At 38.8% G+C, this 24,813-nt stretch overlaps 2 protein-coding genes across 7 annotated transcripts in view; one reads left to right on the top strand and one right to left on the bottom strand.

The window, feature by feature from the left end:
• Window positions 1-1,368: 1,368 nt before the first annotated feature.
• SLC35A5 (solute carrier family 35 member A5) lies at window positions 1,369-23,081 on the bottom strand. Of its 6 annotated transcripts, none has more exons than XR_008710344.1 (8): window positions 21,824-22,027; window positions 21,098-21,243; window positions 16,169-16,267; window positions 14,703-14,833; window positions 11,741-11,808; window positions 5,300-5,460; window positions 4,680-4,827; window positions 1,369-3,044 (listed from the first exon to the last, which is right to left on the bottom strand). XR_008710344.1 is itself a non-coding variant. In XM_055568151.1 (8 exons), exons 3-8 carry the CDS (start codon window positions 21,222-21,224, stop codon window positions 2,976-2,978), a joined length of 1,278 nt encoding a protein of 425 aa, XP_055424126.1. In that variant the 5' UTR covers window positions 21,225-21,243; window positions 22,076-22,193; window positions 23,053-23,081; the 3' UTR covers window positions 1,369-2,975. The 6 variants fall into 6 exon arrangements, 5 of the variants coding, with proteins under 5 accessions (XP_055424126.1, XP_055424125.1, XP_055424124.1 ...); XM_055568151.1 differs by lacking the exon at window positions 21,824-22,027 and adding exons at window positions 22,076-22,193; window positions 23,053-23,081 and having other exon boundaries at window positions 4,680-5,460; window positions 14,703-14,836; XM_055568150.1 differs by lacking the exon at window positions 21,824-22,027 and adding exons at window positions 22,076-22,193; window positions 22,877-23,029 and having other exon boundaries at window positions 4,680-5,460; window positions 14,703-14,836.
• ATG3 (autophagy related 3) overlaps window positions 22,475-24,813 on the top strand; it is a 35,266-nt gene continuing 32,927 nt past the window's right edge. The window contains exon 1 of the mRNA XM_055568152.1: window positions 22,475-22,894. Within this exon, the coding sequence (XP_055424127.1) occupies window positions 22,823-22,894 (72 nt within the window). The 5' untranslated portion in view covers window positions 22,475-22,822. The remainder of the gene's footprint in view (window positions 22,895-24,813) is intronic.

Here is a 24,813-nt window from a genome sequence, read left to right as displayed (position 1 = left end):
CTATCACTCTTCAGGGCCTTCTCCATTGTTGGAAAGTACCATTTGTTAGAAGAGTCTTCTTTTTTTTTTTTTGAAAGAGGATGTTAGAATATTTATTGAGATGACAGTGAATCTTCAGATCACTTTGGATAATATTGACATCTTAACAATGTTAATTTAAATCTTGTCTATGAACACAGGATAACTTTTAATTTTTTTAGGTCTTTAATTTCTTTCAGCAATGTTTTATAGTTTTTTTGTATGTATTTCACCTCCTTGGGTAGATTTATTTCTAGGTATTTAGTTATTTTTTAGGGGTGGTTGTAAATGGAACTGCTTTTTAAATTGACTTTTTGGTTTGTTCTTTGCTGGTGTATAGCAATACAACTGATTTTTGTTTGTTGATCTTGTAGCCAGCAACTTTGCTGAATTTGTGTTAGTAGCTTTCCTTTGGATTCTTTGGGATGGTCTATAGGCTTCTTATAAGGAAAGAATAAGCATTATGCCATTAACTTGTTCTTTCGAACAGAAAAGAAGTCTACCTTTTCCACATGACCTTCGTTCTTCTCAGATTATGCACTTGATACAGGAACATCCAAGACAATAGGATGTGGTATCTATAAACTTCGTACCTTACGAAGGTATGAAGAGAATTATTCTCTTATTATTAAAACAGTAGCACCCACAAAGTACAGGTGTCCCTTGGCGTCTGCAGGGGATTTGTTCCAGGGCCCACTGAGGATACCAAAAGCTGAGGATGCTCAAGTCCCACAGACTGCCCTTCATTTCTTCAGTTATGTATCTGAGGATTCAACCAGTGATCATATAGTACCGTATTTATTGGAAAAAAAAAATCTGCATGTAAGTGGACCCATGAAGGTTAACTGTGTTGCGTCAACTATACTCCAGTGCATCCACATCAGAACTTCATATTTTATTTAGTTCCATCTCCTTCCTTCTAATTTGTAAGTTAGCACAAGTAAACCTTACTTTAGGCAAGCAATGCTTTCCTGAAAAGGAAGGTGAAAAAAAGTAACTGTGAATGAGAAAACCAATCTCTATGAATTAGTGGAATCTGCTATTTAATATATTCTGTAGGCAATACCTTCACAAATATTGTTGGAATTTTATCTGTCTCATAAGTATGTTTTGTATGCTATATTTCTTCAAAGTGAGGTCTTCCTAGAACTGATTTTCTTTGCCTTTAAAGTGAACTGCCATAATAAAGTAATCTTCCTGCTCACAGTACTCTGATGGAAAACCTATGACTAAGGTAAGAATTTTGTTATTCTCAGAAATCAAGATCTCCTGAAAGAGAAAGTTTTAAAAGTTTTGAAATTAAAAATACTCTGTATTCCACCTCATATGACAAAGTGGCAACACAAGGTAAGGGTTTAATAATTATTTTATTTATAAATTTCCACCAACTCTTGCCATTCATATTATTCTGGCTATCACAGATGGATTAATAGCATCATCTTATATTTATCTACATGAAAATTAGGGGGGAAAAAGACATACAAACGGTATGAAAATGATACCTTAAAGCTCATATTTACAGTATAGTACTCTGTAAACACACAAGCCTATTAGCTAAAGTCAGCTCTTGTCCTATCGCCATCCAGCTGTACAGTCTTGGGCAAATCATTTGTTTCCTCATTTTTAAATTACCTATCACCTGACTTTTCTAACTCATAGATTCAATTGGATGCATGCAAAAATACCTCTAAAAATACCATGCAGTTTAAGTGTGAAATAAGTTACTATAAAGTGCTTTATTTATAACTAGGCTTCCTCTTTTTAGAGTAACACCATTCATAGTTCAGTAAAAGTCATTTGTTTGCAAAGTGACTCTTTTAAAAGGAAGTCTTCGGCACTAGTCTTACCAACAGTCTGGCAGGATCTGAAGCCAGTGGCTTAACCTTTAGGAACAGAATATGCTATAAACACATATAATAATCATAACTTCTATTTAATAACTAATAAAAGTAGCTTATTAGTTCTCTGAAATAGAATAATCCAAAAGTGACATGCTCAAACTGTGGAGAAAAAACCCATCACAGCTGGCTTAACTGATGTAAAATACAAGTGATAACTGAGGACTGGAAACCAACTTTCACCTAAATTGAAGCTTTTTTGTATAGAAAAACATCAAAGGATAATCACTAAAACTAAAATTCCCTGAAAATTCCTAAAAATTAAAATTCTGAGATTTTTGTTGAAAATTTTGTTTCTTTGGCAAAATATTTAGCACAGACTACATTATTCTCAAATCAATGTTGTGGCCTTCAAGCAAATTTTTTAGAAAGAGTCACATTGCTTTTTAATTACAAAATGACTATCTCCGTGACCTCAAAATTCAAAGGACAACCTAAGTGGTATTTCTAATGATAAAAAAGGGAAGACTATGGCATGCAGAGCAGAACTACACAATTATGAAAATCTAGCAAACTGATCTCTATTTGTATACTTACAGGGTAAAGCTAACATGATTATCACAAGTTTTTTTTGGAATGGAGGAAGAGGAAAATAATCTGCAAATATATCTTGACTTACTAAGTGTTTGGGTGTGTGCTCAGTCGTGTCTGACTCTTTGAGACCCCATGAACTATAGCCTACCTGGCTCCTCTGTCCCAAGAACTGTCCAGGCAAGAGTACTGGAGCAGGATGCCATTTCCTACTCCTGGGATCTTCTCAGCCCTAGGATCTCCTGCATCTCCTGTAATGGATTCTTTATCACTGTGTCACCTGGTAAGCCCACAATGTACTAAGTACCACGTCATTAATGCAGTCTCCATACTATTACTCTTATGTCAGTTCCTTAGAACTTTTTAGCCTTTAGGTCCTCTAAGCTTTGGTTGGAATTATTTTGGGAATGGTTAGATATATGCAAAGAGTTTTATGCTTTAGAAATGTTCTTGGTTTATCAAAGTGAAAAGATAATTATCACACATAGTGAGAATGTTTGTGATAGCTGCCAACTATTTGGGTACCACTTAGAAAGTATCTTCATCTGATTCAATATCACTCTTGGGTTTGGTAAGTCTTTCCAGTTCTTCTCCATCCTAAAAGGAAACATGAAAACAGTAATTAATTAGGACAAAACTAGAAATGCTCCATTTTTAATGATTACTAATGAGAACCCTTACTAACAAATCATGGATCTTATTTAATTAAACTATAATCTGGCTAAATGAAATGAAATACTTATTCTTGGAAAGTTAATTTTAGACATATAATGAGATCATAAAAATTGGAATGCACTTCTAAGTATTTGAATTTCAAAGTTAACAAGAGCAAAGTAAAGCGCGCCCTCTGCTGGTCCTGAAGGGAAATGACTAAAGGTTGCAGAAATAGGTATAAACTAGGTGTTAGCTAAATTCATTTTCTTTTACCTAAAAAAGTAGGGCAAACGATGTTATTAGACTTTTGGAAAAGAATACATAATTTATAAATCTATACTCTGACTGAGATCAGAGCAGGCTTATAGTTTTTCCATCTTAAGAATCTGTCGTATCATCACTTCAGAGGCATTAATGAGGGAAGTTCTGCCACGAACTCTAATAAGCAATAAGCTAACTTTCTCAGAGTAAAATGTTCATTGTATGAACTATTACACGAAGTATGTTCATTGTGCGAACTACCTTGTGTGTTCATGAGAACTGTAAATTTAAACCTAGATAGAGGACTCTATTTCATGTTTTATTTAAACATACATCTAACTCCTAACTTGAGCCTCCAAAAGATCACTGCTACTGCTAAGTCACTTCAGTCGTGTCAGACTCTGTGCGACCCCATAGATGGCAGCCCATCACGCTCCCCCGTCCCTGGGATTCTCCAGGCAAGAACACTGGAGTGGGTTGCCATTTCTTTCTCCAATGCATGAAAGTGAAAAGTGAAAGTGAAGTCGCTCAGTCATGTCCAACTCTTCGCGACCCCCATGGACTGCAGCCCACCAGGCTCCTCCATCCATGGGATTTTCCAGGCAAGAGTACTGGAGTGGGGTGCCATTGCAGGCCTTCCTAAAACAATTATAAGCACCTAGAAGAATATTCAGAATAACTGCATATGTACTTTTCTAGAGAACAGTTTTGGTCAACCTGCAGAGATCCTTTTGGGGACCAGCTTCTTAGTGAGATAAACAAGGCATGTCCTTCAGGAACCCTCTGGTTTATGAGTAACTACCAAGAAATGGAAAGAGCTAGGCTTTCAATTTAGTGATACATTTAACAAGCCTTACTAATGTTGAAGATCAACTTTTATTATCAAAGAAGTTTTTTTCCTCAACTATGGTGGAGTGAGAAGAATAATAAATGGATAAGGAGTCAGACCTCATGGGTTTGTTACAAGTTCTTTCACTTAATATCTGTCACCCAGTAAGCCTCTTAGAGTCTGTTTCTTCATTGTAAAGCTATGGAGACTAGACAAGATAACCTATGAAGCATCTCTGGCTCTATGACTCTATAATATTCTATGATACAGCTAATGGATAAGGCCCTTGACACTCTGATTTATAATTTTTTTCAACCCCTGACAGTACTATCATGAGCCCTTACACACAAGAAGTCCAGCAAATGTTGAATGATTTTTTAAGCTCACAGAGATCAGATATATCCTGTGATAAAACAGCCCTGATCTATTTCTTTTCTCGTATAACCACGCTTTGAATTTGGGAAGCAGCAGCATCCTCACAAACTTACCCCACTGGAACGCTCCCAAAGAGTGCCACTTAGATCTCGAATCCTTTCTTTCCTAGGTACGTATTCCACACCTTGAGGATTGCTGGCATTGTAAATAAGTATTGAGAGAAGAACTGATGGGGCTTCTAAGAAAAACTCCAGGGAGGGCCTGAAGTCAAAGACCAAGACAGACACCGTTGTGATGACGACAGTGGTGACCTGTGCCATCAAGACATGGAACATGTTATCCAGGAACTTCAGAATAAAGGCCACCGAGAGGCCCTGCAATGCAGTTACAAAAATAAGGGCTACTGAAAATGCATTGTGCCCATAAAAAATCCCACAATTCTTAATCTGATCACGGTTACCGCTCTGAAGGCCCAGGGTCAGTCCATTAAAAAGAACACCAAAGAAATAGAGTTTGCTGTTCTGTACGAAAATGCTTTCGGTGAGTTGGTTCTCTTCCTTCAGTATCTTTTCATTATAGATATTGGCCATTGAAGAAATAAAACACTGGACTATAATAAGAACATGGCCCAAGCCAAGACGGATGTGACTGAAAACTCGGGCCGTCGTGTTCCACTGAGCTTCAGAAAATGTCCACTCCTTTGCTGTGCAATTGTCTTTCCTGGGACACTCACTTCTGAAGAGAAGACAGGAATTGGATGGGCTGAAGAGGGCGTCATGATGAAATCCATGTCCTGCCAGGCTATGCTCTGAGGTCTCCGTCCCAGAAGTGAGGGCCACAATAGACAAAAACAGAATCAGGAGGGAAGCCCACTGTATCCCGTTTAGATGCCTCCTGTTCAAAGATGAGAAAGGAGATTTTTAATTACTCATTTTCTCCCCTCCCACATCAACTGTTTCTATTGAAAACTCAATTACTTGAGTACTTGGTTGCCTGAACCACATCATTTTTGCTAGCATTCTCTACAATTCAAGCTCAAAGGAAACCTGTTGGGTGAGTCTGCTTCTTAAACTTGTTATTTTTATTCACTTTTTAGAGTAATTGTCCCTTAAGGCCATCCAGTCATTTCTCCTAGCTGCTGTTTAGTCACTCAGTCACGTCTGACTCTTTTGCAACCTCCCCTAGACTCCTCTGTCCATGGAATCTTCCAGGCAAAATTACTGGAGTGAATTGCCATTTCCTTCTTCAGGGGATCTTCACATTGTAAATTTCCTTCTAACTTTTATGTTTAACCAAGTCTCCTTTCTACCTTGAGAGCTGATCTTAGTTGTTTGGTACAATCACTTTTTATCTGGGAATAAAGTACATTAAAGCAGGAATTCTTAATCAAATTTCCATGAATTGGAAGAAAATGTGATGAACTTTTCTGTGAATTCTTACAGTCTGTGCCAAAGGTTCTATAATACATAGGTGAATTTCTGGCCTTCCCCACCCTCTCCAGGAGATCCTTCAAAGCTCTGTCAAGTTTTCAAAAGTATTCATGATCCAGAAATGATTTAAGGAGGAAGCTAGCTCCCTGTTCCTTGGCCTCATCATAAGGCATTACCCCCCAAACTACTGTTGGATAAGACAAGTTAAAATATATATATATTTTTAGTGTTTCAGTCGACAAAGTATTTATTTACTTTGTCCAAAAACACATTTTGAGAAAAAGAGGATGTAATGATTATTATTCCATTTTCTGAATTCAGTTTAACACACATTTAATGAGTAGCAACTATGTGCCAGGCATTCTGCAAAGAGAAAAAAGACTTGGTCTCCATTCTCTAAGAATTTATACTTTAATAGGGAGAGTCATACCTAAATGATGACAATATAACATGTGACATGTGATACACAGAACAACTAGGTTACACTGAGGAAGGAACACTTGAGTCTGTAAATAGAATCAGGTATCGCTTTGAAGAGGAGATGACACTTAAGCTGAAAGATGAAAAATAAACTGAAGTTTGTCATGTGAAAAGAGAGTTGGTGATATATCCAGGCAGAGGCAAGAGTCTATGCAAAGGCTAAAAGAATGTACATTGACTAAGGAAAGAGGAGGATGGCAGTCAGGTGGGAACAGCCAAGGATGCTTCTGGAGGTGACAACACCTTCAAGTTTGAAGATCAGTCAGATGAAGAAGAGGGATACCAAGAATAGAGCAACATAAACAAAGGCAGATGTGTAAAGCAACAAGTGATAACTAGAAGAATTCTGTAGCATTTGTTGAGCATCTACCATGGGTCAGGCAGTTTGTTCTAGGGCAGGAAATGGTTCTCAGAGGTTAACTGACTTCCCTAAGGTCATCTATTCATGAGAGCAAGGAAGCAGTCCGAGTCATGGTTTTCTTAAGTCCTCCTCCTGGACCAATGCACCTCTTATGTATCAATACAATTCTGAGTACCCAGCATGCCTATATGAGAATACGTGTTTGATCTTACCAATGCTTCCATAGAGTTTCATGCTGTGAAACTGCTAACTACACAGTCTCAAAAGCAGCACTATCTGATCATATCATTTGTCTTCTTGTGCAGACACTTTCAAATAACCAGATCTAGCACTTCGTGATTGGACTAGCATAGTCCTACTTCATGAGGTCAGAAACTGTTAACTAGTCACTTACATTTCTGAAGGTGCAAATGGCACACCTTCAGTGGTAGAAAGCTAATGTGATGGAAATTGAAAAGACACAGATGAAGTGCTTAATTTGTAAGAATCATCATACAAGCAATTACTATGCATCAAGGTAAAAGAGGCAATGATAATACTCTACAGGTCCTTTAGAAGCTATAGATTTTCACTAATATTGACACTGAAAAAAAAAACCTAAGAAAGTAAAGCCTTATACAAGCTAAATGGTAACTGCTACAAATAATAACTCATTCACGAATGTTCTGGGGGTTAAAAATTACTAAGGACTAGGCTGAAAATAGATTTTCAGCAAAGAAAATATAACAGTTAAGTTATTCTGTAAAGTGAGCTGAGAATCTGCACTCTTAGAAATGATGACTGATTATGCCCAGAAGAGTCCTCCTCAGTTTAGGGGATGGACTTATGCAGAAGCTGAAGCTCCAATACTTCTGGCCACCTCACCTGAGCAAAAAGCCGACTAACTGGAGAAGACCCTGATGCTGGGAAAGATTGAGGGCAGGAGGAGAAGGGGGCAACAGAGGATAAGATGGTTGGATGGCATCACCAACTCAATGGACATGAGTTTGAGCAAACTCAGGGAGACAGTGAAGGACAGGGAAGACTGGTGTGATGCAGTCCATGGGGTTGCAGAGTCGGACACAACTTCGAAACAGAGCAACAACAGTAGACACTCAACCGACCTCTCCACTGCTCTGAGAGACATTCAGATTGATGTGTGGAGCTGACCGCTTCTGACTGGAAGGCTGCTTGCTGAACCTGAGGGCCTCTCCTCCCAAGTGAACTTTTTGCTCAAAACAAGTGTCAGTTCCAAAACTTGTTTTTGCCAGGTGAGCTCATTATTCTAATCATATATTTTAATGACTATAGAAACCATAAATTATGTGTGAAAGAAAAGGATTGCTATTTTTATGAAAACTAAGTTGAAAGCTTTAGGCAAATCACAAGATTTAAAAAAAAACCTGCCTTTGAATTAGGTGCAGGTGAGCTTTAAGACTGGGGAATGAATAATAAAGAATCTACTATGAAAATATTTTTAAGGCTTGTTCCACTTTAAAGAAATTGGAACTGGAAACCATGGATGATGTATAATGAAGGTAGGTTCAAGCAAGAAGGAAGCCAAAGAACTCCCATCAGCAAATCCCAGATACACATAAAGGAAAGGCCTTAGCTCTTCATCAAAGGAATGATGAATGGAAATTCACATATCTTAAGTTAAATTTTCTAAAGTGTGTATATATATGTACATACATATACACACAATACATATATACACCATATTTGGTGGTAAACCAAGGCAGAGCAAGAAAATAAGTGGAAAAATACTTTTTTCAAAAAACCATACATCATACCTTTCTAATTAGCACAGAGGATGACCAGGGACATATTTATCATGAGAAATTATAAAAAATATTTATCATGGGAATGAATAGTTTTGGGGAAATGCTTATATTACCGAGTGGCACTTTTGTTTTTCCTGCTACTTCTGAAAGTAAAGTTTACCACACTTCCAACATACCTATGGAAGTTTCAAAATGTGTTTTTTTAATAATTTTTTTCCCTGCCCTTTGAAGAAATCAGAGAAACTCATATACATTCTTTAGGTAAAAGTAAGTCCTGTTCCTGGTTCTGTTCCCAAATCTCGATGTTCAGGTTGAAATATTATTCCCTAAAGCCTAGCAAACAAAAGTATACAACTCTGCCAAGCCTTAAGAGCAAACCAATGGGGCTTTGAGGCATGCTCATCATATTTCCACTTGAATCATTAATTATACTTCAAGGAGGGAATCTATGCATTCACATGGGATTTAGAATAAGACATTTGGATAGTGGTAGTTTTCTTTTTCTCACTTTCAAATTCTTACAAGTATATTCCTGCATTAGTCATCGGACTTATTTTTTTTCTACGTGTATAGCCTTATACTCTTTACCTGTATGGGAAAGGTATTTGATGGCTTTGCCAGAGTCAAGTATAAGACAAGATGTTCAATATTCTAAATGAGTTATTTATGGCAAACAAATTAAGAATGTGGGATAAAACTCAAACTATTTTTAGGTCAAAATTTTATTGCAAAAGACCATCAGAGAGTCACAAAAATCAAGTTACATAGGGGAAATCAAGCAACATACATTACCACCAATAAAAAGATCAAAACAGAACAAAGTTGATTTTAAAATGTATTAACAGGTAATACCTAAAAGGTATTTCCATAAAATACATTATTAGATTTATTATCATATTTCAGCTCTACTATTTCAAGTAACTTCAGGGCTGATTTGTGAATTACTCAATCTAAGACTCATTCTGGGAACTAAATTAAAGCTCCTGGAAATAATAAAAATGGAGTGATTTATTGTTTCTTTATTAAGTAACTTCTAAGTATTCAAAACAAAGAGATATTCACAAACTTAGAGAATGAACTTACAGTTGCAGAGGGAAAGGATGGAGTGAACGGATACTAGGGAGTTTGGGATGGACATGTACACACTGCCATATTTAAAATGGATAACCAACAAGGACCTACTGTATAGCCTGGATGGGAGAGATGTTTGGGGAAGAATGGATACACATACTATGTATGGCTGAGTCCCTTCGCTGTTCACCTGAAACTATCGTAACACTGTTAATTGGCTATACCCCAATACAAAATATAAAGCTTAAAAAAAAACAGAAATACTAACAACAAAGTAAACAAATGCCTAACAATCAATATTACTGCTTTGAATATTAAAAGGTAAAATACATGAAAAAAAAGTTTGAACAACAGTTCATAATGTTGTTTGCCCCTCTGCCCCCAGCCTATTCACCTAGACTCCCTCCTCTGCAGCCAAGGGGAGCTGCCCAAAGGCTGCAAAATGCTTAGTGGTTCTGGGCTCCAGGCAGACCCAGTCTAACTGCACCTACCATTAGTGGTCCTTATGGGATTAAGTTAAAATAGGGTAGAGAGGCCCTGTGGAGGCCCTAGGGTTTTCTGGTCACTGCCTGATGGAGAGCCTCCCTGCATAGCTGCCCACATGGCAGTCAGGGCACCCTGGGCAGGGCTTTTCCAAGTGGCCCTCACCTCAGCCTATGGCCCTGCTCATGCTCTGGAGTTACTAAAAAAAACAACCAACCAACTCTGGGCACAGTTAGAGCTACTGGCCAATCTCAAGCCAGGCAATAACAAACTTTTAACCTTCTCTTTGGGAAAATCAGTTTTAAATTAATGTAATTTTTGCATAATACTTATGCATTACATAGTAACACCATGCATATTCATAAACTGTCATTTCATAGGAAGAAAACGTTTTTTTTTAACTCAAAGGTAAAAAAAAACCTCAAACAAAACAAAAAAATGCATGTTTTTGAAACCATTGCTCCCCTAATAGTGAACCTTTTTGTGTGTCAGAGCCAATAGTTTTTCCTTTATGGAAATGAATCTCAATTTTATCACAGGACTCAATATAAAAATATAATTGCTTACATATGTCTCCTCAGAAGCCAACTTTTATCCTACTAAGTGACATTCATGCTGATTTTAAAGACCATAAAATGTTTTTGGATTAGCATTCTTTACTTACTAGTTGGACTGAATTATTCTCACAATTCATAAATGAAGAAAGTGATCAAAAAGCAAATTTCAGTTACTCTAACATTTAAATTGGTTGAAATGCTATGTTCATTTTTTTCCCCATATCTTACATCAACCATTAAACTGAATGCTTCCTCAAGGTAAAAGAAAATCTTTCAAGAATATCATATAATTTCTAAACTGAATGCATCAAGGGATTCCACAAATAACTGCTGAGTACCTATGTACCAAGCCTTTCACCCTTCTGTGCACATCAACTATGAAAACACTCTGTCACAGTACACTGAGAAAGAAATTAAAAACAGAAAGTGAATGTAAAACAATCACAACAAATATAACAAAAAGTTATTTTATTTTCCATCATCACCACCATCATTAAACAACAAATTAAACCAGAGTTAAGTACCCAGATCCTGTATCACTTTAGGACATTCTGGCCTTTGCTTTGCAGCAGAGACTATTTAAATGTGATGCAAATCCTCTGCCAGTTACAGCTTAAATAATATACTTATCTCAAGGACTTTAATAAAGACAATCTGTCACTTTTTATCATCTCTAAACTCTAAATAACAAATATATTAATTTTAGGAACTTCTTGGTTCCCTATTAATGTACAGGGATTCTGTTAAAAAAAAAAAAAAAAAAAAAAGCTAATGAATTCTTTGTTGAAAATCTGGCACTACAAATTAAAATAATTAAAATCTAGTCATTTGTCTCTTTTTTTGAGATGCTAAGGAAAAACATTTCAAACAGTGAATCGCAGCTGCTTTCCAGATGGGTTAGACAACCTGCCCAATACACAAAGCCAATTAGCAATAAAATCCTGGCCTTGGGATTCAGAGGGTGTATCATCTGAAACAGGGCGGTGCCACTTTAAAGTATGATATATGCTTTCACAACAAGTTACTTACTTCAGCACTATCCTGAATAGGAGAGCTGTTGTTATAATGCTAAAATTTGAGAAGATAACAGCCATGGCCTAGAAAGAAAGAGAAGATAGAGTTACAATCCAAACAAAGCACTGACCTCAGAAATCTCCCAGCTTGGTGCAAGTTCACCTGACAAAAAAAGCTTTTTGGTCAAAACCCAGAGGGGTTATTAGGGCAACTACTTCACTAGAGGATTAAATTCTATTTTTATTGCTGGTTGAATTTATGCAGATATGATCAAATCATTGTACAGGCTTTGAAAATGTGTTGAAATTCAGCAAATGCCTGAGTAATTATCTGTATGAGCAGATCTGGAAATACTTATAAACTCTAAAGGTTTAAGTCCAGAAATAATGGTTACCATGACTATAAAGCATACTTTTTCAAGCTCTCAAAGAGAGTTATATAGTCTTAACGCTGATTCTGTGGGTATAGAGAAAAGGCAAGTACTGTTAGGCTCATTTATACATTAGGAAGACAGAGGTATAGGTTTTACAGTTTACTTGGTTGAACTATAGTGATTCAGTATCAGTGATTCATTACCAAACTCATACTTGACAGTCCTTTGGATTTATTCCCATTGTTCTGAACAATGGGAAAAAATTAGAAAGGTGCTAGCCAGATTTTTATAAAGGTTTGTTTCTCTGAATTTAGTCAAATTGCACATATTAGAATATTAATCTGAATATACGTATATTTTGGCCCAGAAAGTATGAAATTTATCACTATCCTCATAACTGGATCTGACAATGTTATTTATTTTTAAAAACAAGTCCTACTGCCTTCCTCCTGTCACTTTACATTGATTAAACCCTAAAGAGTTTCCACAATCTATACAACCAGTAAACATGACTAATATACAGCTGAATGAGAGAAATGAGTAAATCCAATAAAAACTAGCAAAAACTCCAAGAAATCAACATTGCTCTTTTTCCATTCCATTTTTATGGGAACCATTATTTTCAGGTTTTCTCTGTAGATGAATGCTTGCGAACCCCTGGTTAGGAGACGAGTAAGAGGAGATGAGAAAAGTACGTGGCTGGTAAGCTGGAAAGCGGTTGCTCTGATCAGTCACAGTAATAGCAGTGCAAAGGTCCACAATGAAACAGCCCGCTGGCCTGGGGCACTGTTTCCACTCTGTCCAGGCAGTAGTACAGAATAAACAAAATATCAGAGCTCTTTGCCCTCAAACTGCCATGCATCTCTAATTCTTTTCCACTAGGCTTGGGCACAGCAATACACAGAATATGAATGCCAAGGGATTTATTTTGTAGTATCTGTGGTTGTAAGTGATCAGGAAGGAAGAGCAAAGCAATAAGTTGTAACAACAGGAAGCTGCAATCTTGCTTCAGTACTGGGGATTTAGCAAAGTGGTATAAATTTAGAGCTAGTCTGTTAGATACCAACGAAACACAACAAACATATACTTGTTGAATGTGAAAAATTATGTCGTTGGGTACAGGAATTCTCAGATCTGAAAAAAAAAGTGAAAGAATTTAGAAGAGGACACAGTTTAGATGCAATGAACTTACTAATAAAATGGACCACAGGTGAAGGAATTTCAGGTGCTCCTCTGGCCCAGGTCCTTGCCTTTGGGCTAGTATGGTAACATTATTCTATTTTTATTGAGCAGTTTGGTTTTGCCTGGTTCTAATCTTCTAAACTGTGCAAAAGAATCAAACTCCTATTCTCTACCTCCGTGCCTTCTTGAACCCTCCTTTTCACCCCACGCTCAAACTGACTTGGCTATACCTAAAGAGGCTTCCACTCCAGTACTCTTGCCTGGAAAATCCCATGGACGGAGGAGCCTGGTAGGCTGCAGTCCATGGAGTCGCTAAGGGTCAGACATGACTGAGAGACTTCACTTTCACTTTTCACTTTCATGCATTGGAGAAGGAAATGGCAACCCACTCCAGTGTTCTTGCCTGGAGAATCCCAGGGATGGAGGAGCCTAGTGGGCTGCCATCTATGGGGTCGCACAGAGTCAGACACTACTGAAGCGACCTAGCAGCAGCAAAGAGGCTTCAAACACAGGATTAGTGTCAACAGAAATCCTACTTATAATCAAAATGAATGAATTTGCTCTTTAAAACACATTTTGTTAAATGCAGCAACAGAAACTTTCATTTTATAAAATAAAATTATAGAGAGGAAAAAAATACATGTGATTCCAAATGAATAATAAGTAAAAGCAGAAGTATGTGCTAATCACTCAGTCATGTCTGTTTGAGACCCCATGCACTGTAGCCCGTCAGGCTCCTCTATGAAATTCTCCAGGCAAAGAATACTGGAGTGGGTTGCCACTTCCTATTCCAAAAGCAGAAGACCAAAGTTTAATTCTGATTACTAGGGGCTCTCTAAATTGGCACAGGGAATGCAGGAGAGATAAGAAGCATTTCTAGTATTATCAGTCATGGATAGCATTTAGGTTGGGAGGATAGAATCTCTACCCTTAAACAACTTGTTGGTTAAATGACAGGACTAACACAAAAAGAAAATCATACCAATAGAATACATATAAACCACATTAAAACAAGTATAAGAGTGGTACACTGAGAATATAATTTTCTGAGTTGAACAACAGAATCAGCTTGGAGGTCCTGGGTATTGAGATTAGCATTAGAGGTGCGTGGCCACAGGATGGCTCAGAAAATAGGCAGATAGGTTAAGATTACACAGACAGAGATGGCTCTAGATTCAGGGATCAGGAAGCAGCTCCTTCAGATCAGTCAGCACAGTGTAATACAGTTATCTTTCACAGTGGGAGAGTCTGGCAAGTGGATTGGCTGTGCTCAGATGATTCTGGTAAAACCTCAGGAAGGCCAGTGAGGCAATGAGAAACTAACAAAGGTAAGGAAAACAATTAAAAAAGAGAAAAAGGTTAGTTCTGTGATTCATTTCTCTTGTCTTTTCAGTGCTCTTTTCTTTGTCTTTATTTACTTACAGGCTGAAGATAGGAAAGGACATAGAAGACAATCAAATTATCCAGGAAATAAAGAAAGGCAGGAATGGACCACTTCATGAAATTAAAGAATTCCTTCCAGGAACCACATCTCAACTTTCTATTTTGATGATCTTCTGGAGAAAGAAATACAGCAATAAATATATGACCTTGATAAGAATGCACATACTTTTAGAGAAAGTAACTTATATTGACTCCTGACAACAATTCTTTAAAAGAGGCTTAACAAATTTGCTTTCATAAGTGACTATTAGTCTTGAGAAATCAAGGACAACACAGGATTTCATTACTGTCTTTCTTCACCCCACCACTGTGCCCATCACTGGTATCAGCAACACCTTAAGGAATTATGATTTTCTTAATTTCTGCTAACCTGAGATAGATGTATCACTGAAGAATGCAACTCAGGATACCTTTACAGTTTCTCTTACTACTCTGAGCATAAAGCCAAAAGAGATCAACAAGTTAAAATTTTTAAGTGGAAAGAAAAATCAATCACTTGTGCTGGAATTTTTTTACCCTGCCAGGCTGTGTGAGGGTCCTCGAGGAGGGGGAGGGAATCACAAAAGGGAGATATTAACTAAAACTTAAATAGACAGGAGTAGATAAAATTAACTTTTACTCATCCTAGTATGAGTTATTATGCTATCTCTAGGTTTCCAAAAACTTAGGAAGGTACTGTAACAGAGAATGTAAAATAAAACGAAAAGATAGAAGTCAATTTAAATTTAAGCCCTAGTAAATAATGCATAAATTTTATGAGATAAGAAATGTATTCTACCAACTAGAAACGTTGCACAGACTGAAACTTTAGAAAATGAAAAGACATCTTTCGGGGCAAGCCTTTGGCAGTCTAAAGTTCTCTGTTTACCTGATGTGGGAAGGCAGACCAAAGTAGTAGAGAGGTAAGGTTCAATAACTGGAGAATTAATAGCCACAAAAGGCTACTTACTTTAGATGTGAGGAAGGATTAGTACCCTTATTTGATAGCTAATGAAACTGGAACTCAGAAAAGTAAAATAATCTGCCCCAGAATATAGTCTTTCTGACTTCAAAGTGGTATGCCGCCTCCTCTAAAGGAAATGAGGACTGCTGTCCAGTATGCTACATATCAAGTTAGACAGCAGCGATTTAGATGATCCTGAACTTGAATACAAACTAACTCCCTATGGGACACACCACAGGAACAAGTCAAGAGGCAGAGCAGTGGACAGGATGCTAGGACAGTTGGGGCTCTGCCCCCTCATACCCAGCACCACCTCACACTTTCTGTTTGAGCCCGTTCCTTACCTGCCAAACATGGGTAATCATACTTCTATTTGTATCTTAGCATCCTCATATATACAATTAATGGGCTAGGCTAACTGACATAAAATGTTCCTCTCAGTTCTAAAATTTTTTGATTCTCTGATTTTTAACCAGTTATACAGTACCATGTCAAGACTCACCTTTCTTTAAAACCCAGAATGACACAAGCACACAGAAAACCAGCTTTACCAGTTCTGAGCACACATTCACAGTAGTTGGAAGATAATCATATTTGTTCTCTGAAACAAAACAGAAATATTTTTTAACTATAAATTTTGGTCTATATGTTTGTTGTTGTTTAGCTGCCCAGTTGTATCTGATCCTTTTGTGATTCCATGGACTATAGCCTGCCAGGCTCCTCTATCCATGGGATTTCCCAGGCAAGAATACTGGAGTCGGTTGCCATTTCGTTCTCCAGGGGAATCTTCCAGGGATTGAACCTGCATGTCCTGTGTTGGCAGGCAGATTCTTTACCACTGAGCCACCAGGGAAACCCATATAATGCTTACATATACTAATAGTTAATAATTTAGAGTTGTTTCTAAACTTAATAGTTAGATTTTAATACTGGTTACATTAAATTTCATCCAGTTGGCTTTGTTCTTTCCGATGTTTGAGTCAATGCACCTAATGTGTTAGTTAGCCCTACCTCAGTCAGTATTTTATTATCCTTGAAATTGAGAACTACATCGCTCATGTTTTCATTCAAGTTGTTGAAAAATGTGCTGAGGGGCTAGGGCTACCAGCAAAGAAAGCTTTGTGGTATGGTGTTAGAGACCACCTTCTAAATGGACTATTACTTAACAATCAGGGCCTGACTCATCAACCAGCTATCAACTTACGTAGTTGAACTATTACCCAGCTCACGGTTCCTCTTATGTGTCTTATGTGCCTTGCTTAAACCAACATACATTCTGTGATATTCCCTAACTCAGAGGTTTCCTATCTGTTTCATATCATGGTCCACATGGAAAACATTATTTGTTAGGCACTTTGGGACAAACAGATGTTGAGATAACAAGAAGAAAGCAGCCTGAGGCAAGAGGCAACTGGCCCAGGGCTCTGGAGTGGACAAACATGCTCTCAGACACATCCAAACCCACTGACACATTAGGAAGAGATGTCCCAACTTACAAGTCAATCTAATTAGGAAATGAGATTTTGTTAGTATATATTGACTTAGCTGTTACTTCTTTTTTCCAAATGCTTACAAACAACTTGTTCAATAATTTTACCAAGGACAAACATAAATTTTATCCAGTACTATTTTGAGAAATGCATTTAAAAAAAAATATTTGCTTTGTTTCCCTTGGTTGTTATATGAAAAAACCAAACTGGCCAAGTAGAAAGGAAAAAAGCCAACTCAACATTCTTTCTCCCCAGAACATCCTTTCTTCCTCTTTTCTGTGGTTTTCCCTGACCTTCTCAACTCATGCATAATCAATCCTTTATTCTTCTCCAATCCTGTAGCACTACTGTAAGCAGATGAAGTTGGGGGTCCCTGGAGAAAGAGAACAGGCATGGCTCTCTTGACATGAGATGCCATTTTTAGCTTAAGTCATCTGTGACCTAAACTTGGCCACAATGCTTATCTCTGAACAGGTCTCAGTAATTAAGAATCTTATGGAAACAAAAGAATGTAGGAATAAACTGTTATCAGTCAAGAAAACTGACTGATAACAGTCAGTTTTACTGTTTTACTGTTACAACTTTACTGTTGTAAAGATAACAGTTCATAAGATATTCGACCATATCAGTTATAAAGATATCAGTAAAGATATCAGTTCATAAGATATTCGACCATATCGGTTATAAAGACTCCCAGTTCAGTTTCAATGGTAAAGATGACACTGCAGTGTTCAACCACCAGATCAACCAGAACCTAAGGGATGGCGATGTTGATCTTTTCTGCCCCTCGCAACTTCAGTCAGCTACAGTCTGGATTCTGTCAATAACCCAAGCCCCTTCATAAAATGCAGCTTAACTTAAAACTTCCTCAATTTTGCTGTTTGGGGAGACACTGCTTTGGGAAAGCTCTCAGATGTTCTCCTTACTTGCTACAAGTAATAAATCCTTTCTTCTCCTGACCTTTGGCCTGGTTGTATCTTTTGGTTCAACACCCATCAAGAGATGAACCCAGTTTTCGGGTAACTACCTATAAATCTTTTAACAGTGCTTATAACACTGTATTATGTTTATTTTTTATGTTGTATGTCTTACTCTTAAAATGTAAGCTTCTAATAAGACAGGGACCATGTTAGTCATCTTCCTATGCCTGGCAGTTAAGTGTTACGTACTACAGGTACTTACTTAACTGCTTCTTAAACTTCGTCCATCATTAAAAGCTTAGCTAAGGACATCTTTTCCTACCTTTCTGAGCTCAAAGCTAGACTGAAATCACATTCTATTATCCTCCAACAATACTTGTATTATTCTCTGGCATGATATACATGAGCATACATGCACACACAAAAATGGAGGGCCTCAGACCACAACTTTCAAACTCTTGTCACTGCTCTTTAACTCATTCTTGTGTTTTGTTTTTTCCCTTGCATTTCTCTCATGGCTGATTCCAAATCATGCCACAGTATCATTCCACTCACCTTCTGCCCACACTCACAATCTTGTCTACACCACACTCATCCTTACTCGTTTCTCTTCAGTCCCAGAGAGGACAGCCATGGCCTCATCCATTCTCCCCATTAAAACCTTCCCTGCTCTTCAGGGGCTTTGTTACAGTAAGTATTTCCTCTGGCTTCAGTGTATCTTTTTTGTCTTTCTATTAATTGCCTTCTTCTCCTCTCCTACAAATATGCTCAAGATTACCAACTTAAAAAAACCCTCCATTATACCCACTTTTCACTCAGAGCTTGTCCCCAAACAGTCTGATTTCTGATCCCACCTCAGTACTCCAACTATCTAGTCCCTGAGATTATACCTTCTAATTAGTAATTCCAAAGGGCAGGTTTTAATCCTTATCTCATTCTGATATTGCAATTCTCCCCCTGGTCTTCAAACTCCCTTCTACAAGTCATGTGCATTTAGTTCTCTCATCTTTCTAATTCCTTCTTAAGGTCCTTCTGAGTATTCACATGCCTGTTAACCGTTGGCATTCCTCAGATTTCTATCCTTGGCTCTTATTTTCTCATTCTGAGTGCTTACCCTGAATGAGCCCTCTTCTCATCTAGTTTTAAATGTTAATTTAACATTAATGTTTCCAAGTCTGTATTCTCGAACATTTAATGCTCACTAAATATATCCACATGAAGAACTATCTTCTATTTATTCACTAAACTGGCAGTTCCTTGACATGTGTGAAGTGCTAGACACTGCACGACACAGCTCCTGGCCTCATGTGAGGTACAAGAACTAAAATTTTAATCTCTATGAGCTCTGTCCAATTTCCTCTTCCTCCTTGGTCTCCATCTCAGTTGGGAGCATCATTATCTACTGGGCATCTAAACCAGAAACCTCTGAGTGAGCTATCCAATACTTCCATCTCCTTCAGTCTCCACATTTAATACACTCTCCAAGTCCTGTCTTTTTTTTGGTCACACCATACTGCTTGTAGGATCTTAGTTCCCTCAACCAGGGATTGAACCAGGGCCCTCTGTCAGTGAGAAAGTGGAGTCCTAACCACCAGACTACCAGCGAATTTTCAAGTCCTGTGTTTTCTATGTTTAGAATATTTCTTGAATCTATCCTCTTTGCTCTACTCCTACTTTAAAATCCTTCATTAGTTTTCATCATCTGTGGCTCGAATTTGTAATAACTCCCCAACTGGCTACTTCTCTTTTCCTTTAGTCTTGTCTTCAGCCATTTATTGTAACAGTCTTTCTCATTTTACCCAGCTGTTTACAGTTCTCCAAGTACTCCCTGTCCCCCAGAATCTACAGCCTAGAGAATAAAGTGTCAGATCCTTAGCACGGCCTGTGTGATCAACTATGTGATCATTACTGCCCTCTCTAGCCAAGCACTCGTTCCTCCCCTCCTCCAAGTCCTTAAAATTTTTTCTCAGTAATTCTGAATGACATATTCTCATAATCCATCCCGCTTCTTGATACATCTGTCCATTTTTACAGGCTGCTGCTTCTGTTTTGAATACCTTTGCCCACCTTGTCTTCTTGTAGGTCAACTGTCACCTTACCAGGGAAGTGTTCCCTGATCTCTTTGTAGTCCACATCACGCTCTCTCAGACAGAATATATCACCTTCTACTCTAAACTACCTCTGCATCTTTGGTATAGAACTGCAATTATACTGTATTTTCTGGATGCATTTATATATATTTTCTCTACTAATAAGCTGTGAATTCTTAAGAATAAGGTCTACATCTTATGCATTTTGAACCTTAATACTAACATTTAGCTCAGTGTGAATTAAACTTAAAATATAAAATTTTACATCAGGAATAATAAAAGATTTCTTGAGTACGTATTTACCAAAACTAATAACCTGTACTGTTCCACTGATAATGTAATTAAAATAGTACCTTACAAATGCCAGGTGACCAAATATATCTCCTGTCTATTTCAAAATAAGTTATATATTGCTATAGGCTCAGAAACACCTGCTGACTGAAGCAACAGTCAGATGTTATGATCTGTTCTGCAAAAGTTTTGATCTGTATTTAACTGACAAAAATTTTACTCAGCATCAAAAATTTTTCTTGGTAAGGAATGCAAGAGTAAAGAATCATATTTAAACATGTTTTATCATTTACATGAAGCAGAGGGCTTTTAAAGATGAAAGTGAAGTCAGTCCTGTCAGACTCTTTGTGACCTCATGGACTGTAGCCCTGGATTGTGGCCCACCGGGTTCCTTTGTCTATGGAATTCTCCAGGCAAGAACACTGGAGTGGGTTGCCATTCTCCTCTCCAGGGACTCTTCACCATCTAGGGACTGAACTGGGGTCTCCCACCTTGCAGGCAGATTTTTTTACCATCTGAGCCACCAGATGGTGGCCAACTTTTAAGGGTATTATTCCCATTTTATACACAAGGAAACTAAAAACAAGAAAATGTGCAGTTAGATGGAAGTGATCCATACATATTCCAAATCTTAACTTACCTTCATTAGCTGAATATTTTACCAGTAGGATGCGACTTGAGCTTAAAGTAATGAATATGGCCCCCAGCAGGAATGTATACATTGCTGACGAGGTGCTTAACATGGGATGACCACAATTGCTTTCCATTCCACTGTTTTTTAATTCCCTTAAAGAGAATAATAAGTTCAATGAGCAACCATGCTGGCAGATTAAGCATAATACAAGTACCACTTATTTGTGAAGAACAGAAAAGGAATTTTTTTAGATGTCTAGCTATGGCTATACCTAAACCAAAAGTTGAGGAGTACAAGAGAAACCAGGGGAAAGGAAATGAAAGTCAATTTATCAAATCTCTGATAGGAGGGGGGAACTCCTTAGACAGGAAAGACAAGAGCCAGGTTAGAAGTGCTGTCCTCTAACCTGCACAATTTAGAAGGACACTTTAGGACTGCAGAATTCTGCAGAAAAAGAATGCTTTAACTTTCATTCTTATGAGCAACTTTGCTCTAGAAGATAATTTCAGATTTGTATTTTTCTCCTCAGTAGCGTCTTTCCATAGAATGAAAAAGCGCTTGCTGGGTAAGATTTCGTTGCCATAAAGACCAAATGAAAATATCCGAAACACTGCTGTTAATTTATACTGAATTACTGTTGAAAGTAGAAGACTTGCATTAATGACTCTAAGGCCTTTAGATATATTAAGGCTACTAAACTCTAGGCCGGATAATTAACTTGCCCAAACGAACCTAGTATAAAGACAGCGCACAGGACCTGGGAAACTAATGGGAGACGGGTTGAAAATGCCAACACCCACAACCCAAGCGGGCCTAAGCCTACAGAGGCCAAAGAGATATCTCCCCTCCTCGGTAAGGACAAGTTTCTCTCCAGCATCTAGGAACGCCTTCTTGTCACACATGCGCAAGACGGATCTGGTCTGCCGCGCCCTCCAGTCAAACGCAGGCGCAATTCTTTGCCCCGGGCGCGGGGGGCGCGGTTACCTCGGTCCCTTCGAAGAGCTTCTAGTGGGAGAACGCACATTCTAGAGCTGAGACAATAACTGTCTCGCTCGGCAACAGCAGCAGCAGCGGCAGCTTTTAGGGTCCATAGGCGAGGGAGCTATGAGAGGAAAAGAAAGGCGAATAGGCCTCTGGACAAGACCCTCCTGTTCCGGAACAAAAAGCACAATAACGGTCCGATGGGGAATGAGCGGACCTGCCGCCCATTGCGCAGGCGCGCTCAGTGTTACGCTTCCGGAGGGAGGGGAGAAGCGACCCGATCCCGCCCCAGCGCGGCCTTTCTCGCGTCACGTGTCGGGAAGAGTCCTGTGTCACGTGAGGCCCAGGTGGCGGCGGAGCTACGGCGAGAGAGTGAGAGGAAGAAGCGGAAGCCGGAAGGGGCGCGAGTGAAGCTTGGTGAAGACAGCTCCCCAGAGGGCGAGGGGTGCGCGTGCGCCCGCTTCTCCCCGCTAACTCGGCCCCGTCGCCCTCCCTCGCGGCCAGGTGATAGCTGGGCCGGGCCTGTGGCGCGCTGCCTGGGGCGAGAGGAGCGCGCGCCCTGCCCTCGCGCGCCGCGCCGGCCGCCCCTCCCCCTCGTCCCGTCCGTCCCGTCGCGACGCGTCCCCTCGGGTGCCGCCGGCCGGGTGCTGAGGCGAATCGGCCGCAGCGGGGACATTTTCTGACTCTCGTTCCCTGCCCCGGCTGCCCTTTCCACTCCTTCGCGGGGCCGGCCGCCCCTCCGGCCCCAGGATGCAGAATGTGATTAACACGGTGAAGGGAAAGGCACTGGAAGTGGCTGAGTACCTGACCCCGGTCCTCAAGGTAAGCCGGCCGTACGAGGGGCTGGCAGGCACACGCTTGGCTCTGCAGGGACCGAGGACCTGGCGCCGGGGTGTCACTGTGGTGTCCGGCGGGTAGCGGTGTAGCCAGCTGGTGAGGGTGGTACGCGGGAAAGGGGCAGCCCCCTACCGCGGTCTTACTCTGTTCTCGGAGCGACGCTCCGTGAGTCTGTACTCTTGTCTACTCCCGTCGGAACTCAGCTCCTCGAGGTACCTTGGGTTGGAAGGTGGTCCGCAGCTATGTGGGTTTGAGAACGTTAAATCTTAACATCGGAAATCTTTTGAACTTTTAAAAGAAGGATTATTTGCTTATCTTAAATCAGTGTTTGATACTAAAATGACATGTCACTTTTTTCCTTTCAAATTTCATAGTATGTCTCATAATTAGGAGTTTGAAATAGTTGTGAATGAGGTCGCAGCTTTGTTCGATTTCAAAAGAACAAGGTGAAATTTGCAACATTTTTTTTCAGTATCTTTGAACCCAGTTTACAGGCAAAGCCCCCCTTTTTCAGGTTTTGAAATAGCTGCAACTAGTTCATCTTGGACGTGAGCAACCTGACCATTCTAAATACATAATTTTATTTTACATTGGCAATAACAGCATTTTAAAAGTAACAATTGTGACATATTACCTATTAAACCGGTGACTGATTTCTTATTTTCAAAGACAAATTTCTCGAAGTGCATTCGAGTTTTTCTTTTATAACTTTCAGGGTAATTTTTTTGTTATTGTAACTTTATTTTTCCTTTCTGAAAAGCGAGCAATGATGAAAAATAAATGAATAAGAATTTCTTGATTGTTTTTTTCTGTAAGTTTTAAATTAAAATTTTACATTTCTTAGTGTGGGGATGAAATACCCTTGGAAATGGTTCCTCTTTATTCAGGAAGTTACTCTGGTATTTTAAAATTTTACTTTACTGCCTTTTCAGGACAATGGGAAATGTTAATCCTGTGTTTTCAAATACTTATTTCTAAGAATTGTTTAAAATTGTACCTTTTTGGGCCAAGTTTAAAAAAAATTTATAAATGAGAACTCCAACACTTGCTATGCCTATATTTGTTTAGTGTGAAACCCATCCTAATTAAGATTATTCAGTCTATTGAAATTGAAAATGATTTTGACATTTAAATCAAGTGATTCTTATGCATATTATGCCATCTCTTCAGAAACATGTCTAGGTATACAGCATTTAAATAATACATGCTTATTAAAACTTTTTAGTTTCAGGGAGAGAGGAGCAAGAGTAAAAGACCTCTTAAACATGAAACTGCTATTTTATTGACCAGTTGTATTTTACTGAACTTACAACAAAATATTATGTTTTTAGGAAGCGTTCTACTTGTTCACCAAACTGAAAAAATGTCAACTTCTTAGTACGTAGTTTTAGTAATAAGGAAAAAAGAATTAATGACCCTCTTCTTGCTCTTCCCTGTGCAAACTTCCCTGTTTACAAAACTAATTCTTGTGTTGATAGTTTCCTACTAGACATGGGAAGGCAAGGAGAAAAAACTAAATTTCTGGGAAAGATAGAATGATTTCTCTTAGGAAGTAAAAGTTAAGAAAAATCGTGGTTTGAAAGGCATATATATAGTGAAAGCCAAAGTCTCTACAGGGAGCTTCAAGCCTATACTTGTTTTGTGGGTGGTGTTTAGTCGCACAGTTGCTTCTGACAGTTTTGTGACCCCATGGCCTGTAGCCTACCAGGCTCTTCTGTCTGTGGGATTTCTCAGGCAAGAATACTGGAGTGGGTTGCCATTTTCTACTACAGGCAATCTTGCTGACCTAGGGGTTGAACTGGAGTCTCCTGCATTGGCAGGCAGATTCTTTTAACACTGAGCTGCCAGGGAAGCCCATACTGGTTTGATAAAGGGTCCTATCTCACTCTTGCTCACTTTTGCTT

The sequence above is a fragment of the Bubalus kerabau genome, chromosome 2 (assembly GCF_029407905.1).
Source record: "Bubalus kerabau isolate K-KA32 ecotype Philippines breed swamp buffalo chromosome 2, PCC_UOA_SB_1v2, whole genome shotgun sequence".
Taxonomy (NCBI): domain Eukaryota; kingdom Metazoa; phylum Chordata; class Mammalia; order Artiodactyla; family Bovidae; genus Bubalus; species Bubalus kerabau.
The sequence above is the reverse complement of the archived record's forward strand: the minus strand, read 5'-3'. Positions and strand labels throughout refer to the sequence as shown.